The sequence below is a fragment of the Antedon bifida genome, chromosome 6 (genome assembly GCF_963402885.1).
Source record: "Antedon bifida chromosome 6, ecAntBifi1.1, whole genome shotgun sequence".
Classification (NCBI taxonomy): Eukaryota; Metazoa; Echinodermata; class Crinoidea; order Comatulida; family Antedonidae; genus Antedon; species Antedon bifida.
Window position 1 is genome coordinate 14435960 of NC_136231.1, and position 13932 is coordinate 14449891.

Genomic DNA, 13932 nt, shown 5'->3' on the forward strand with positions numbered 1-13932 from the left:
GACGTAGGCACAACATTGACCAATCACAAGCGACAATTCGGATGATTCATCGCGTTGTTATTGGTCAAATTACTTGCGGCGTGCTTACGTCATTGTGTATTGCGTCCAATGGGAACAAAGCTTATGCTGTTTTAGTTTGTATCGACGGTTGTTATTGCAAAGTGCTTATTCTTCATTTTATATTATTTTACTGTCCACCTGTGTGGAATAGTTTAACAAAATTTATCCATACCCGTACATGAAATTAGCTTTGAGTAAATAGGTGAATCACCTTTTTATTGTAGATCAACCTGTAAAGCGCTGTGACCTTTATAACATGTCTGATTTATCATTATGATTATTATACAAAGATCAGTGGTTGAATCCATTTTTGCAATATGTATATCTTGTCAATCTTTGTGTGCAATATACGAGTTTCACTGTTTTCCATCATTTATATTTCACCGAATATGAATACCTCCATCTAATATGTGGTGTTTTACTCGATGCATTCGTTTGGCGTCCTGAACTCTCATCCAGCGTTCCTTTCAATCGGCAAGGGCGTTGTTCATCATCTTCTGTATTTTCCGTAGCTCTGTTTGAGTCTGAAGACTTAAGCCGGCCTGACAGACGCGATTCTATGGGTGGTGGAAGGTAACCAATAGCATATTTTGCCAATATCTCTGGTGGTAGTAGTGACTCTGTATATGGCGATTTCCTTCCTTGCCTTTTCCCATATTTCGATTTATTGTCTTTCCTGCAATGTAGAATTGTTCGAATTATGAAAAGGAGTACTGTAGGCCTACACAATTAATAAAACAATGTCTAGTCTGCTGTTACGTATGACTATGATTTATAATAAAATATTATGACACTGCCTGTGCTAACCAAATACTCTTGTTACCCCTAAGAAAAGTTGATTTGATTTCCGTCATTTAAAGCTCAGGAGGAGGAGGAATCGTCTCTCATTTCAATTTTTATATATTTTTCATAAACATGGATATTTTCACATTTAGGAATTCCATTTAATAACTATTGCATATTACCTGTTTTTCTTCTCACGTTCCTGTCCGTTTGATTGATTTCGTTCCTTTTCTTTTCGACGTTCTAGTCGTACACTTTGTGGCGGAGGATTGGTATTGGAAAGTGCTGACTTATCATCTAATAGTTCACCTTTAAGAAAATATCAGCACATTGTCGATGATAAAATAATGTAACATAATTAACTTTTCAGCTATTAACTTAACTCTATATATTCTCAATAAGAAAGTTATATGGCCGTGGATTTAAGACATGCGCAGCTTCCGATTTGATTAAAAGAATAAAAAAAATGTGAAAGAACATACTTAAACTCATGGATTTGATGTCGTCTGAACTGGATGTACTTGGCGGGCTAGTGGGCGGGGCGTATCGTTCCATTGGCGTCATCATTACTTCTTTCTCGTCCTCCTTTTCTTTTTCTTTGTTCTCCTGCACCTTTTCCTCCTTCATTGTATCTTCAATTAGTTCCATGCGCACTAGGTGTGGTCGCACGTTATCTTCAATATTCACACCATTGTCTAGCAGAAGTTGACAGCAGGCTTTAAAGTTTAAAATTGCAGCCATTTGTAACGGAGAGGCACCGACCGAATCTTGGGAAGAGAGTACAGTCTTCATAATAGGCCTAAAAGACAGGGAATAACGCAATCATACACTATCAATAAATCAACGAAGTGCCAATGCACAATTATTTAACAGTTATGATATTAATGCATATAGAGTATAAGCTGCAATTTTAAATAGTTTGTTGACCATACTTACTCGGAATCGCATTTTCGTTTTAATTCGTTTATAAGTAATTCCATAATGTCATGGTGTCCTCTCTCAGCAGCGTAATGAATTGGATATCTAAAAAAGAAACCAACGAAACAGAAACAAAAACAGTATTTATTCAAATAATGTTAAATAACCATACATTTGTTTCTGCCCTTGCGTTTAAAATTTATAGAGTATAATTTTAACTGGATAAAATTATTGTATTGTTTTGTGTGGTCGATACAAGACGTTGGTGAGACTGAGCTTACCTTCCTTTGTCGTCTGCAACAAGTGGCCAGCCGTCCATCTTTTCACAAAGTGTTTTCACTGTTTCCATACTCTCATTTATAACAGCAACTACTAATGCCGTGTGTCCCTCATCATTCTTAACGCCACCATCCAGACCGTGTTCCAACAAAAAGTTACAGATGTTGGCATGGTTCTTCCTTGCCGCATGATGTAAAGCCGTCCAACCCTAGGATAGAGAGAGACAACACGGAATTCGTATCACACCAGTTATGCGTTTTCAGAAAAAAGGATCCCTATCTTACTGATTTACAGATAGGTGAATGAGTTCCGTATCAACGGAATTCGGCCCCGTAATCGAATTCAGATTCACAAGTGTGAAGTGAATATAGCTTAAATCAATGATTGAGTATCGACTATCGATATCAATATCTCAATTTAATGGAGAAAATGCTCAAGATAGCCTATGTAATACTTATAATAATACTTTTTTTTACAGTAGGAAATCATAAAAACGGCTTTGACCTCTTTTATGCTAAACGTGTTGCAGAAAGATTTTACCTTACTATCTACTGAATTCTTGTTTTTAGAGTTATCCAGAATGAGTCCACACATGTCAGTCCTACCATTAGATGATGCGTATGCTAGTCCAGATTGGCCCCGTACGTCCAAAGCATCGACGTCGCAACCCTAAAGCAATTCATTATAATCAATGAGTTCTGATAAGATACTAATTGATAGGTTTAGTCAATGGCTTACTTAGTACTCTACACTATCACTTTAAAAAGCCAGTGTTATGGATCTGGATTTTTAATAATAATAATAATAACAATAATAATATCCTTATATCTTTTGCATTGAAATATTGTGAAATTATGGGGACCCGGACCGGCTTCCCCTTTTTTTTTTAATCCTTCTGTGAAAGCAACTTTTCCAAGGCAAAGGTACTTAGTATTATTATATACAATTTTATTGATTCTACTAAAAACGTAGTATATTAGTATTTTAATGTTGCACGAACAGTATGTACTTGAATAACTGGTTGCTATACTATGTTGCCAATAATATTTGCAGCGTTGCCTGGATCGATTATATTTTACATCGATTAGTTAACCGATTCTGTCATGAGATAGTGACTATTGGAATCAGATATATTTTCCAATACATTAAAGATGTATTGTCCCTTGAAACACAAAAAAATGAAGGTCAAAATATTCTAAATTTAAATTGGCCATATCAAAGTAATATTAAAGTTATTCACTTTAAGTCGAAAATTCGAGCCAAAAGCAACAAGTTTACGTAATTAACAGGTAAATTAGTTTGATTACATTTCGTCTGGAAAATCGTCGTGAGCGAAAGTAAACACAGATTTCAAACCACGAGTACGCATTATGCATATGCTAATTAAGATTGTTTACAACTCGTCACGGTTGAGAAGGTATTTTCACACAGATTGTGAGGAAGTTTTATGATTATGCATACAGAGTAGCCAAACAAGCGCGTTTCATTATGGGGTATGTTTTGATCGAAAACTTTGACTGGAAGTCAGAGTTATTTTTTTAACAAAAAAACGTCTGTATTTCAGTTAAATGATTTTTTTTTCGACAAATTTTTGGTGATAGTTAATAACTATTATGATACTTCAAAATGACCCACCTTTTTTCGAAATCTGTTATTTTTTATTTTTTTGAAATTAGTCAAAGTGACAATACATCTTTAAGCTAACCAAGAGCCATCTAACAACAAGAACTCGCCTTGCCAAGATAGGAACTCGTAACAGTCATTGGATCTTATGTCTGGCCGGCTGCGACAAATACCTAAAGGCCTATGTACATTATTCTTCACGGCGCGCGGTGTCTGTTGGAGCGTGAAACTGATCGTGCCACAGCCACAGATAAGCCCTTTGATCTCCAGACCTCAGCATCATGTTTTCAGACTGCCTTCAGCTAACCAAATTAACTAAAATCAATGTTTATATTACCTGTTTTATTAAATTCGTTGAGATGCTATCATTGCTTTGCTGAAGAGCATAGTGTATAGGGCACATGCCCAATTTGTCTTGTCTATCGAGTGCTTCAGGTTCCCCCTGTTCCCCAATTTTCTTCGCACTTTCATCCTGATAAGTTCAGAAATATTATAACAATTAAGGTAAACCTTACTATGGGTGTCTCGAAATCTTCTAAACCTATCGGGAAGACTTCGTTAGAATGGTGACACCATCGGATTGTTCCTGACATGTAGGCTAGACGAACATTTCGTGACACCAATAAACGTGATCATCATTTTGATCATCATCGTCATCTTTGCCATTTGATATGCTTATAATATATTTTTATATTATGTGAAGAACTCTGTATATTAAATACTGTGGTCTGGTGGTAAACATGTCTGGATCAGGTTCATTTATTCTATAAGTACCATTACTTCGGGCATCAAACCATTTTCAAATATTTTTGAAGGTGTTGGGAGGTGTTCTCTACGGAAGCCCGTTCGGGCCACAAGTAACTATATTTTAAAAGCTGTTATCTGGCGGCCGCCACTTAATTAAGTGGCCGCCAGATAACAGCTTTTAAAATATAATTAACTTGTGGCCCGAACGGGCTTCCGTAGTTCTCACTGTTGCCGAACAAATAATAATATAAAATATAAAGAAGTAGGCCCTATACTCACCATTCCCTGAAGAATAGCCCAATGTAACGGCGCCCTCCCGAGTCGATCGACCAAACCAATTTTAGCCCCATGACCTATTAACAGATCAATCAGTTCGTTGTTTCCCTGTAATTCATAGAATATACATTATTTATAGAATATACATTATTTACATAATATACATTATTTATATTTAAAATATCTATAAACATTATGACGTATCTACTCATTAAGAAGCCTCCCTGTAGGCCTACAAGAAAACATAGATTTTAATTTTATGTTTCTGAAATTCGATACCTTAAAAGATGACGAAAAAACGTACCATACGTATTTTAAATTGGATATCCAATCTATTTATATTGTTTATTATTAAGTTGTTGATGTTTGTATTTCTTGGTACTCACTTCTCCTGCAGCAAAATGAAGGGCGGTTTGGTCCATGCGGTCCTTAGCGTGAACCAGTCCACTGCAATGGTCGACCAGGACACTTGCACACTTTGTCGTCTGAAGTGAAAAAGTGAGTTATGAGTGAGTGAGTGTGTCCAAAGGTTGTTGTATCTGAATAAAGAAATCGGCTGCTCCGCTGCGACAGTTAATTTATATAAACGATGTACAGTATGACCAAGGCAATCTAACAGGATGCTGAGCTCCGGAGATCAAAGGGTTTATCTGTGGCTGTGACACGATCAGTTCCACGGCCCTTAACAGACAACCCGTGTCGCAGAGAATATACGTTAAACATCAGTACTGCTTGGTATTTGTCGAAACCAGACATAAGATCAAAGGACTGTTACGGGTTCCTATCTTTGCAAGGCGAGCTCAGTGTCCTGTTGTTAGATCGCCTTGGTATGACAGTGCCTGTGCTCACTTTGAGTGATGTATGGATGCATGTCCTAACCTAAACAATCAGTACATTACATACCTTGTTCCTAACGGTTTTATGGAGTGCTGTCTGTCCACTCTTGTCTATTGCCATCGGGTTAGCACCATTTTTAAGAAGAAATCCAAGCTAAAATACACATATTGATAAATATTGTTTATTAGTCGAAATTTGTGTTTCTGTACAAGTCGCTACGCAATTATAAGTTGTCTCCTTTATGTATTGAATGATTATGCCTGCCAGCGAACATTTTAGTCTCATATTACCTTTTTCATATTATATTCAGTGAAATAGGGCCGAAGAATGTGAATGTCTAAACACTGGCTGAATTAGCGTCTTTCAAAATATTCAGTGAAATAAATTAATATAATTTACCAATGCTAATGTTTACTAAACTACTGTATCTGAATTGGCGTCTTGTTTTCTGTTCGAAATTTACACTGATAAACTTGGATTATTTAACTGATTCTTCTATATAAAGCAAACAAAGAAGGTATAAGTATATGGTAATCGATTACAAAAAACGAACCAACCTTTGAATCGAAGCCTAATTGCGCTGCCAACATCAACGGCGTCATGAGCTGGTTGTCGCTAAGTTCTACATCTGCCCCAGCATTAATCAACGCATTCATAGTGTACAGATCCCCCGAACAAACAGCAATACCAAGCGGGGTATCACCATTTTCTTTCTTTTGATTGACGTCCACTTTGTCACTAATCATTTTCTCCAGCCTACTTAGATTCCCATCACCGCCTTTACATGCATCGAATACCGTATCTGTCTGGAAACCAATATCACGTTCAATTTCAATGTTTTAGACCTAATAATCATTTTTTAATCTATTTTTCCGATACGAATAGCCAATCTCCATTAGGAAGTACTTAAGCCTAATTCTGAAAACGCGCCTATTTATCAGTTGCCGTGTGATACATGAATTATCACACATAGCATGTCGTTAATTTCGAATAGTTCAAAAGTGACCAAACTCACTACTATCGAACGATACTTTGATGGTATTGGACGAACAATTTGTTGAAATGCAAAATATTATCAGTTACCTTTTGTTGATCCTTCTCTAAACTATGCTCAAGCATCTTCTCATTTTCTTGCGTTTCTTTTGCCATTTTTAGAATATTTGGTATCGATGATGCCTGGAAGACAAAAAGTATTTGCGTAGTTATTGTATCTCAGCGTGTTTATCAAATTGTTTACAGACACCATTGCGCACAAGCATTTATTATATTGTATTTATAAACATCTAATAAAGAGCTCTTTTTAAGCTGACCATATTGTATTGGTAGCTATTGTCTCCAAGCATTATCTAATAAAATGTTAGGCTGAATAAATCAATATTGTATAATAAGGCCTATTATAGAAACGTATAGTTACTAAGGAAATGTTAAACTATTTCAATAACTTTATACGGAGATACTGAATATCGATCATGTTCTATTTATAGCTTTTAGATAAGATGACTTATTTTTATGATCTGGTATGAAACCATAACAATAATAATAAAATTGTACATAATTAGTACTTATGAAAATTCCTTTACGTCACATACGCGTGCAATATTGGAGTGGCATACGAGAAAAATATTTTTTATACTTAAATAATTATACATTTTTGTACATAGACATAATAAAAAAAATACGTTGTTGTTTATATTGATTAATTATTTTCTTAGTTTTCCAATTCAATTTTGAAGCCACAGACCTTTTTTGCACTAGTACTATTTCCTTTTTTTGTAAAGAAATGATGAATTGGTTCGTGATACCATCGTAAAAAAACATGAGATAGTTAGATAACACCATCCTTAGTTTGTCGAGAAAAAAGTGCTAATAGTAAATTACCGTATAAAACCCCTCATAAAATTACGAACGAGAAACATTTTTAGTCGCGTGCACGCGACTCTACAGCTAACTATGTCGGTCGGTTGATCGGTAAACAACTTGAGCACGCGACTGCAGCCATTATTTTATATGACCTTGTTTTATTTGGGCTTATAACAATGCGTTTGAAAGTAATAGCGCTACCTACTAACTGCACAGTATTTTCAATACTCTACTCACCCTCTGTAAGTTATGCTTTCTATGACAATTACTGGAACAAAAATATATCCTTTCCTTTTCGTAAGTATTGTAAAACTTTCCTTGGTTACCTCCGCACCCAACGCAAACCGGATTCTCTTTGAAAATAAAGTACAAACTGTTAGTTTAATTAGGTGTACTGTAGAAGTTTAATCTAAAATACACAACAAAAACACGGTGAATAGAATAGGTGAAGACACGCATAGCTTCACCTAGTGAGCAGGCAGGTGATTCTTTTGTCGCGTACAACGTTGTTACTTCGTTGCTATAGAGATTTAATACTGTAACAATTGTTGAAATTCAAATTGGTATTATAATCAGAGTTAAGCACAGTGTGATTAATAAATTTCAATAAACAGAGTGACAATGACTGCGCGATATTTATATAACGCTAATGAAAGATATTGTGTTGGCATACACGTTATTATTATTATCACAATGAAGACAGTTTGGCGAAATTTAGTCACAAAGTGAACATAAATATACGAACAGAGTTAATTTTAGAAGGAATTCAGACTATAATAACGTTAGAAGTAAACATAACTAGCGAACACAGACTGGAATATTTATAAGTAAAGATTTATGACACAGACGGCACATTCATTCATTTATTCAACATTTATTTAGAAGAGTTCAAGAAGTAAACATATACATGCATATTTACAATAACTAAATGGTAACAATAAATAAAAACTGTTTCAGGGATCGGAAAAAGAACATGTCTCTAATACCAACCAATAAACAGAAAAAGATAAAAAAAAGCGTCTGAATGACAAATCATTATCTAATGTCAGATCTATAAATTATAATCCTAACAAATTCATAAATGTTTCAGATATTTCATTTAACAAATAAAAATTTAACTGTACGGCACATTGTGATTGATAGCTGAAACCGGCATTGCAAGACAAATTCCTAAATTCCAATCAAACTATACATAGGCTACTACATTCATTGATTATGTGATGAATAAATTAGTGTATTCGTTAAAAAGCGATTGTACACGAACTCCAATTTAGTTTGTGATTACCTTGAGGGTTTACTCACAGAATTAAACATTAGGACAGTAATCTGGGTCACATCATTAAGGAAGGACACGTTCCACTTTTATAATATTAAATGTTTCATAATATTATTATTTTAATTGAAGGAAAGTACTTATGGAAAGAGAAGTCATTATATAGATAATTTCATTGTTCGTGTATTTTTGCTTTTAATCATTATTGACTTTCTCTTCCATTTTCGTTATATAGTCGTTTTATAAAGTTATTTATATTGCGCTGATCTTTATTTGGAATGAATTATTGTTAGCTTTTTCACTCAGGCCTGCGTAACATGTTTTAGTGGTACGTATGGTAGCGTTTCTACAGAAAAGAGACAGTGACTTCAATGCGCTTTACAAACACTCTCATGCCGCCATTTAAAATTAGTACCAGTGCGATTTGTAGTTCCATATCATGGTAAGATTATTTTTATTAACAAAACCGCAAAATGTTTTATTGAGATGTACGTGCTCTTCCTGATTGGTATATGAACCATTGGGACAAACTTTAAATAAACATACACAATATCTGAACTCACGTATTAATCATTAACTTTTCAATTACAAACTCATAGATGTGCGTAAACTATTTTGTTTGTACCATAACCATAGATCGTATATACTATACGGCTATACCTTATCAATAAATATTACTAATTATAGATAAGATAATATTTACAACCAAACTTATGTATTATCTAATTCGGCCACTTGATGACAATTGACTTTCGAATAATACAAGCAAGAATCAAAGTCATAACCTTTGCACCACGAATGAATTCAGTTCACGGACCTTCTCAGCGAAAGAACATTTTTTTCGCCAGATTGAGCCAAATTGTTACCACTATTGCTATGAATGCTTTACGCTAACCAAAACTATGTTACCTAATTCAGAATGATCAGTAGTTATAATATATAAAAGTTTAACACTATTTGCCTCTCATATAGCTTCCATGTTCGTTCATTTAATGCAATTCAATTCAACTAAATATTTATTCTATCCAAAACAGAATGAAGCACAAGGCTCCGCAAATGATAATTATTTTATTGCAATTAATGTTTGATAATGTCTAATAATCCCTCTCCGTTTACCGCCGATTAAAAACAAACCGCTTATGTTGAAGATTACTTTCACATGCTGAAAGTCCCGTATTAGAAAATGTTATAGTAGCTTATTAAGAAACGAAACATTTTTGGCACATTCTGACTTAATTAAAATACCGTAATACTGTATAGACAGCTGGCCTATATACAAATAAAGTCTCCCTCCAAGAAGAGTTAACTTGAAAATTACATGTACTGTTTCTGAATGAGAACAAACATAAGCTTAAACCAAGCTTGAGACACAATTCAATATAACCTGAAATGTTATTTGATGAATCTCATTTTGTGGTGAGTGATGATTTAAACTAAAACTGACGCGAACAACATTCAAATCTGCAGCCTCTTTTTGGTTATATAGTATAATTTCACAAATAGGAAAGTTTTGAAAGAAAGTTAAAGGCGTTTTCAATGCACAATTTCATATTTAAACGAATACAACGAGGGGATAAACATTCCCAATTGTCAAATTTTCTGATGAAAATTGACCAACATAGAAACAATTGTAAGGAAATAAAATAGAAAAAAAAACATGTAACTAATAATTAGACTACATCTTACATGTTGAATCATCTACTTAATGGTTAATTGTACCGACAGATGAACATAGAAATTTTTACGAAATGTTAGCCACTCTTTTTTAGAATCAGATGAACCAAATGTTTTAGACTTAAGAATAAGATGTTTTCATCCCTAGCTATGTAGGTACATAAACGATGTGTATTGACTAACTGAAGCCTATAGTGTACTTACCGCAAGACCGAATTGTCTCTGACATAATACACCAACAACATACACACGTGTCAAAGTTATTGTTGGTTAAAATATGATTTTTTTTTTAAACTTTAAAACATGGTCTCGTATCTGGCCACTTCCCCGTTTACATAGTCACAACTGACAGCGCTGTTGAATATGTATCGTGTTCTTATCGTATCAATTAATGTGTTTATCTTGTATGATATAGGTTTTGTGACGATTTTGGTGATTGTGATTATTTTCGCTCTTTATCCCCGTATATTCACGTGGTATATTGGACAAGATAGTCGTAGATTTAATCAACTGACCTATTTGTTCCAAATGCAACAAAGTATTTTCGAAGAGTGTTTTTAAATGGAAAAAGTAATCAAAGTAGGCCTACATCGAATCCAATACTTCGATCCATTACGTCACCAAACCTTTGAGGAATCCGTTTATGATCATGGAGGAATTATTGAGATCTAATTCCTATATCTTGTACGTTTATTACGATATCAGAAACTTTCCATGTTAATAATACCATGTTCTAAATTAAATGTACATATAGTAGGCCTATTTGTGCAAAGTAGCCTACTGTACGATTTTTAATGCTATTAACATAAATAAAAATATAATTATTATAAACCTATTCATCAATAGGACTATCTTGTCTCTTATAATCGTTCTTTTAGAAGAGACAAAACAACAAAACAAAATAATTCAGAAGCCATCTTGTGTTTTGGTTGCATTTTATCATAGATAAATAATTAAATAAATAGATAATAATTAAGTAGTAGATAAACACAGTAAAGTAGACAACACATTGCATACATTTAGTAAATAGGCCTACAATGCAACTTAACCTAAGAGACTTCTATGCATGTTTTACACAGTTTAGAGGTTGATAGAGCATGCAAATGACACGAAACAGCTTATACTTGTTTCAAGTCTATTTATAAGGCATGGAGTCTTATGGCATCTATATATAAATTATGGCTAATTCAATTCAATTTCAATTGTACGCGGTCGAAGTGATTTCCGGGTTCACAATGAGTTCACGGGTTCACCTTGCAGCTTCCTGGTTTCAACTAAGTTGGCCGTTAGTGGCTATAGCAATTTTAGTTTTTTGTTTATTTTCGGATCGGACCGCGCGTGTGAAGGTACAGTAGTTTAAAAATAAAAATTATACTGCAAATTAATAAAGATCAAATTAAATATACGCAATAAAGCATCGGAGTATATTGTTGGGAATAGTATTATAAAATTACATAGGGAAATCTGATGATAAAGACCTTTTGTTTGAAATCCCGATAGCCGGGTTTTATAGTAAGCTGGCAGGAATAACTGTGGGCTATCTGTGTCCCGTTAGGACCGGGATACGTCTGCCCATGTTGCAAGCCGTCTAAAACGTCTTCCTTCTTGGGCCGAAACGGCCCACTCTGTCGCGAAATTAGTTTCAAAAGATGTTTAAATTAAATATGTATTAATTATTAGGATGGTATTTATTTGAATAAACACCCAACACCTCCCCCAATAAAACATCACTTTGAATAATAATCGCCCCCAACGATATAAACGCCCATCCACATTTATACACACAATATTCTATTAGACCTATATTTATAATAACATATACTATTTGTAGTAGAATTCATAGCATAGAAAACAGACAGACAGAAAACGTACAAGGAGAACTTCCTTCTAAAACCTTTTTACCCGAGTCATTATCATTCCAAGAACCATCGTCTACAGTTCCTAGAGGAGGGGGAGCGAGCGAAGATACGCAACTCCAGTTGCTCACAGGCTTAACAGTTAACAATACCTATGTTATTTTGAGTACAATTTACAAAGCCATAAACTTGCTAATAAACTACAGTATTTAATAACTTTTATATTTTATATGGATCTAGTGTCTTTCCCATTCCACAAATTGATTTACACTAACAGTAAAACCCCGTCCCATCCCTAACCCAACCCCACCCCAGTCATAAAAACAATTACAAGTGCAATATTGTAACAAGATAGATTTAGACTGTTGTCATGAATTCTAATTAACATCTTCCTGAATAGAACAACACCACGTTAATTGCTGAACATTCCTTTTGTCAAGACTACCACCAAAACCTTGCACATTTTTTACGATAGGACAATCTAATTTTTCCTTTCTATATCCATTGGTTATATTTACAGTGCCTGTGCACATGCGACATGTCAAATAATCATTTTAAAAATTAAAAGAATAAAAGATGGCACTTACATACTAATTTCTGATGATATTACTAATAAATAGTGTTATCCCTGATGTATCACGTATCTTCATGTTTCACCATTGAACCACCCATGTGTTTTAACCTAAATAAGTCGATCGTTTCTATAATCACTAACTGAATATTCATATTACAATAATATCGATTTTCATGGTAAATTAAACAATTATATTTAGTGAAATTCAGCTGAGACGGTCATAAGCTTGGTTGGATTCATGTACTCTATTTCTTCTTAATTCAAGATTACGAATGGTTTAACACGGTGAATATAATATCACTAATCGCAATCACTTTTCCATGGTTACGTATATACAAGTCGATTTTCTAAAGCCAACATACTTTAATATAACTATGAACCTTAAAATGTCCTTCATTGATTAAATAATGATACATTAGGCCTATTTCACTTTATTTAAAATATTACAATGTTACAGGTGCGATAAGTTACCAATATACTAAGGGTGTGACGAAACAGTGCTCATCTTAATGTTTAAAACCATGGTTAAGCCCGTCATCTCAAAATCAAAACCGTACTTGCACACACCTGCGTTTACTATAATCGTAAAAAATATACAAAAATCCATCATTAACAATACCTAGCCTATGTTATTTTGAGTACAATGCATAAAGCCATAAACTTGTTTTAAACTAAAGTATTTAGTAACTTTTATATTTTATAATTCCCATTCCCACAAATTGATCTACACTAACAGTAAAACCCCGTCCCACCCCTAACCCAACCCCGTCCCACCCTAATCATTAGAAAAATACACATAAATTCAGTTTATTTGGTTTTTGAAATAGTAGTACCAAACATTATAATCTCATAAACATAAGTAGGCCTACTCATTATGTGTTGAATAAAAATAAATTATTTGACATACATTTTCTATATCATTACTACAATAACCTACTATACGTTGTTGCAGGGCTCTGTCATGATGTCACAGTGGAACTCCGATAAATACCGTCGAATCCACCTTTTTTCTGTAATTAAACGGCGCTGTTGCTGCATTTCATTACTATATTTGCACCAACAGATAAAAAAGGTAAAAGCACCTAAAAATTGAAACAGAGTGTCTAAGATTGTTATAAGAATAGCTATTTGGTTACTGTTCCACATACGATAGTTACAGCTATTGATGACGT

The 13932-nt window shown here is 34.1% G+C and overlaps 1 protein-coding gene across 1 annotated transcript; it reads right to left on the minus strand.

The window, feature by feature from the left end:
- Positions 1–239: 239 nt before the first annotated feature.
- Positions 240–12809, minus strand: LOC144845438 (uncharacterized). The gene is made up of 14 exons (XM_078702779.1): positions 12774–12809; positions 7621–7736; positions 6607–6699; positions 6081–6329; positions 5590–5676; positions 5073–5171; positions 4690–4794; positions 4001–4135; positions 2581–2709; positions 2043–2248; positions 1780–1866; positions 1326–1642; positions 1026–1152; positions 240–736 (listed from the first exon to the last, which is right to left on the minus strand). The coding sequence occupies exons 3-14, from the start codon at positions 6670–6672 to the stop codon at positions 430–432; spliced, it is 1914 nt and encodes a 637-aa protein (XP_078558905.1). The 5' UTR covers positions 6673–6699; positions 7621–7736; positions 12774–12809; the 3' UTR covers positions 240–429.
- Between the last annotated feature and the right edge of the window lie 1123 nt (positions 12810–13932).

Excerpts from the sequence above, each read along its gene's own strand:
- LOC144845438 (XM_078702779.1), bottom strand. The coding sequence starts at position 6,672 with ATGGCAAAAGAAACGCAAGAAAATGAGAAGATGCTTGAGCATAGTTTA. Across the intron at positions 6,330-6,606 it reads TAGAGAAGGATCAACAAAAG|ACAGATACGGTATTCGATGC; the intron begins GTAACTGATAAT and ends ATTGGTTTCCAG. Across the intron at positions 2,249-2,580 it reads AGAATTCAGTAGATAGTAAG|GGTTGGACGGCTTTACATCA; the intron begins GTAAAATCTTTC and ends TCTCTATCCTAG.